At 63.2% G+C, this 2,027-nt stretch overlaps 1 protein-coding gene across 1 annotated transcript in view; it reads right to left on the reverse strand.

Moving 5' to 3' along the window:
* PLXNB2 (plexin B2) overlaps positions 1-2,027 on the reverse strand; it is a gene marked incomplete at its 3' end in the record, with an annotated part of 15,985 nt that overhangs the window by 2,175 nt on the left and 11,783 nt on the right. The window contains exons 21-26 of the mRNA XM_010848959.1: positions 1,869-2,027; positions 1,598-1,779; positions 1,193-1,259; positions 878-1,024; positions 209-365; positions 3-74 (exon numbers count right to left, since the gene is read on the reverse strand). The exon at positions 1,869-2,027 is cut by the window's right edge and continues 19 nt beyond it. Coding sequence (XP_010847261.1) covers positions 3-74; positions 209-365; positions 878-1,024; positions 1,193-1,259; positions 1,598-1,779; positions 1,869-2,027 — 784 coding nt within the window. The remainder of the gene's footprint in view (positions 1-2; positions 75-208; positions 366-877; positions 1,025-1,192; positions 1,260-1,597; positions 1,780-1,868) is intronic.

Here is a 2,027-nt window from a genome sequence, read left to right on the forward strand (position 1 = left end):
CCTCCCCCGGCCCTCCCGCTGAGAGGTCAGGTCCAGGTCTGACAGGATCTGGGCTGTGGACCCGGGACGCCACTCTGCGGGAGGACACAGCCCAGCTCCAGGAACCCCATCCCAGCCCACCGGGCTGGCCTCCCTCTCGCCACCCCCACGCCCCCGGCCGACCCGGCTCCTCGGGGCACAGAGCCAAGCCTCCAGGGACGGGGCTTACCGAGGACCACGCTGTCGGCCTTGGGCCAGCGGGAGCACGGCTGTGTGCGGTACACCTGGTCGATGATCTTCTCCTTGACCTGGGAGATGGTGTCACAGTTGAGGACCTTGACTGGAACTGCATCGACCCCTTCGTCCTGGACGATCACGCTCACCGTCTGCACAGAACAGAGGACCAGCTGGGGAGGGGCCCTCGCCCTCGCTCGCCCCAAACTGGAAGCAGGCTTGGGCCTCCTCCTGATGGCAGCCTCTCTGGTGGAGGAGAAGGAGCAGAGCGTCCTGAGCCCAACAGTACTCGGGGCCTCACCTTTACCTGCACTGTGGCTCAGCAGGACAGAAAACAGGGAGCTGCTCACGTGCAGCCATCACAACACACACAAGGAATCACGGGAGCACACGCCATGCACCGCCTCCCCGTACACATGGTTACCACCACACGCTCAGTGCGCTGGGCCCCACACACGCCTGCAGCAGCCTGGGAACCCAGGAGGCAGCCGGCCTGGGGTTGTGGCCCTTAGAGCCCCTCTCCAGGGATCCAGGACCCAGACCCCTCCCTGGGCAGGGGTGAGCCCAGCATAGGGGACTGGTGCTAATGTAAATCCGTGAAGGAGGCAAGTGGCATCCAGCTTCTGGTTCTGAGGCTGGCCCGGAACCAGCCCTGGGGGCTCACCAGGGGTGTGTACTCCACATCGTCCCCCAGCAGCCCTGTGTCGTTGAGGGTGTACTTGGCTTTCTTCTGCACAGCATCTACCGGCCCCTTCTCTACCTGATGCTTGATGGCCTTGAAGAGCTTGTACAGCGGCTCCCCTGCACTATCCTGGAACAAAGTAAGGTGGCTGAGCCAGGGGTGGGACTGACCACACCAGGGTGGGAAGCAGACCCATCCAGATGGAGCTGGGCCCCGGGAAGGTGGACACTGGAAGGTTCCAGCACCCCCTGGGACCTCGCCCTGCCCTCACCCCCAGCAGAGCTGGGTGGGACCCACCTTGAGATACTGGTACAGGCAGATAGACATCCAATTAGACAGCATTCTCTCCACCACTGTCTCAGACCTGAAGGTGCAGAAAGGCTTTGTACAAGGGACCCGCTAGTGTCCTGAGGATCAGCTGGCTTCTTTAGGTACCCAGGCCAGGTACGGCAGCCCAGGCTCCATCCACGTCCCGGGTCTCCATCTCCTGCAGTGACCAATCTCCCAGGCCCCTCAGGGAGGGCATTTCATCATCCACCCCATGCGACAGTGCTGACCACACGGAGGAGCAATGCCTCCTTCTGCCCTACTCACTAGCCCTAGCTACACCTGCCGGCCAACCAGGTGCCTGGACAAGCCTGTGCGCCCCGCTGCACCCCCACCCCAGGCCCCAGAGGTGGGCCCCCGCCCTGCCCCACACACCTGCGCAGCATCAGCTTGGGGTTCTTGGCCACCACGTACTGCTCCATGAGCTCTAGGAAGAGCGTGCGCATAATATCTGTGTAGTACTCCAGCTTCCCGTGCAGAGCCACGGTCAGCAGCGACGCAAAGTAGACCTTGGCGCGGGCGGAGAATTCCCGCTGGTTCTCCAGGGTGTGGATGAACTGAAGTGCAGGCCGGTCAGAGCCCCGCCCCTCCAGGGGCCCCGCCCACGCAAGCCCCGCCCCCACCCACAGCCAAAGGCCGCGCTCACATTGATGAGGAAGCACTTGCTGTTGAGCAGATTGGAGAACTGGTAGAGTGCCTGCTCCACCACCTGCCGCCGAGACTCGGGGATGTCTAGCTTGCCCGTGATCATCACGTCCTTGTCGCCGTCCTTGGAGGGCAGGAAGAAGACGCGGTCGGTATAGGT

This window comes from Bison bison, unplaced genomic scaffold (genome assembly GCF_000754665.1).
Source record: "Bison bison bison isolate TAMUID 2011002044 unplaced genomic scaffold, Bison_UMD1.0 scf7180017850680, whole genome shotgun sequence".
In the NCBI taxonomy this organism is placed as follows: Eukaryota; Metazoa; Chordata; class Mammalia; order Artiodactyla; family Bovidae; genus Bison; species Bison bison.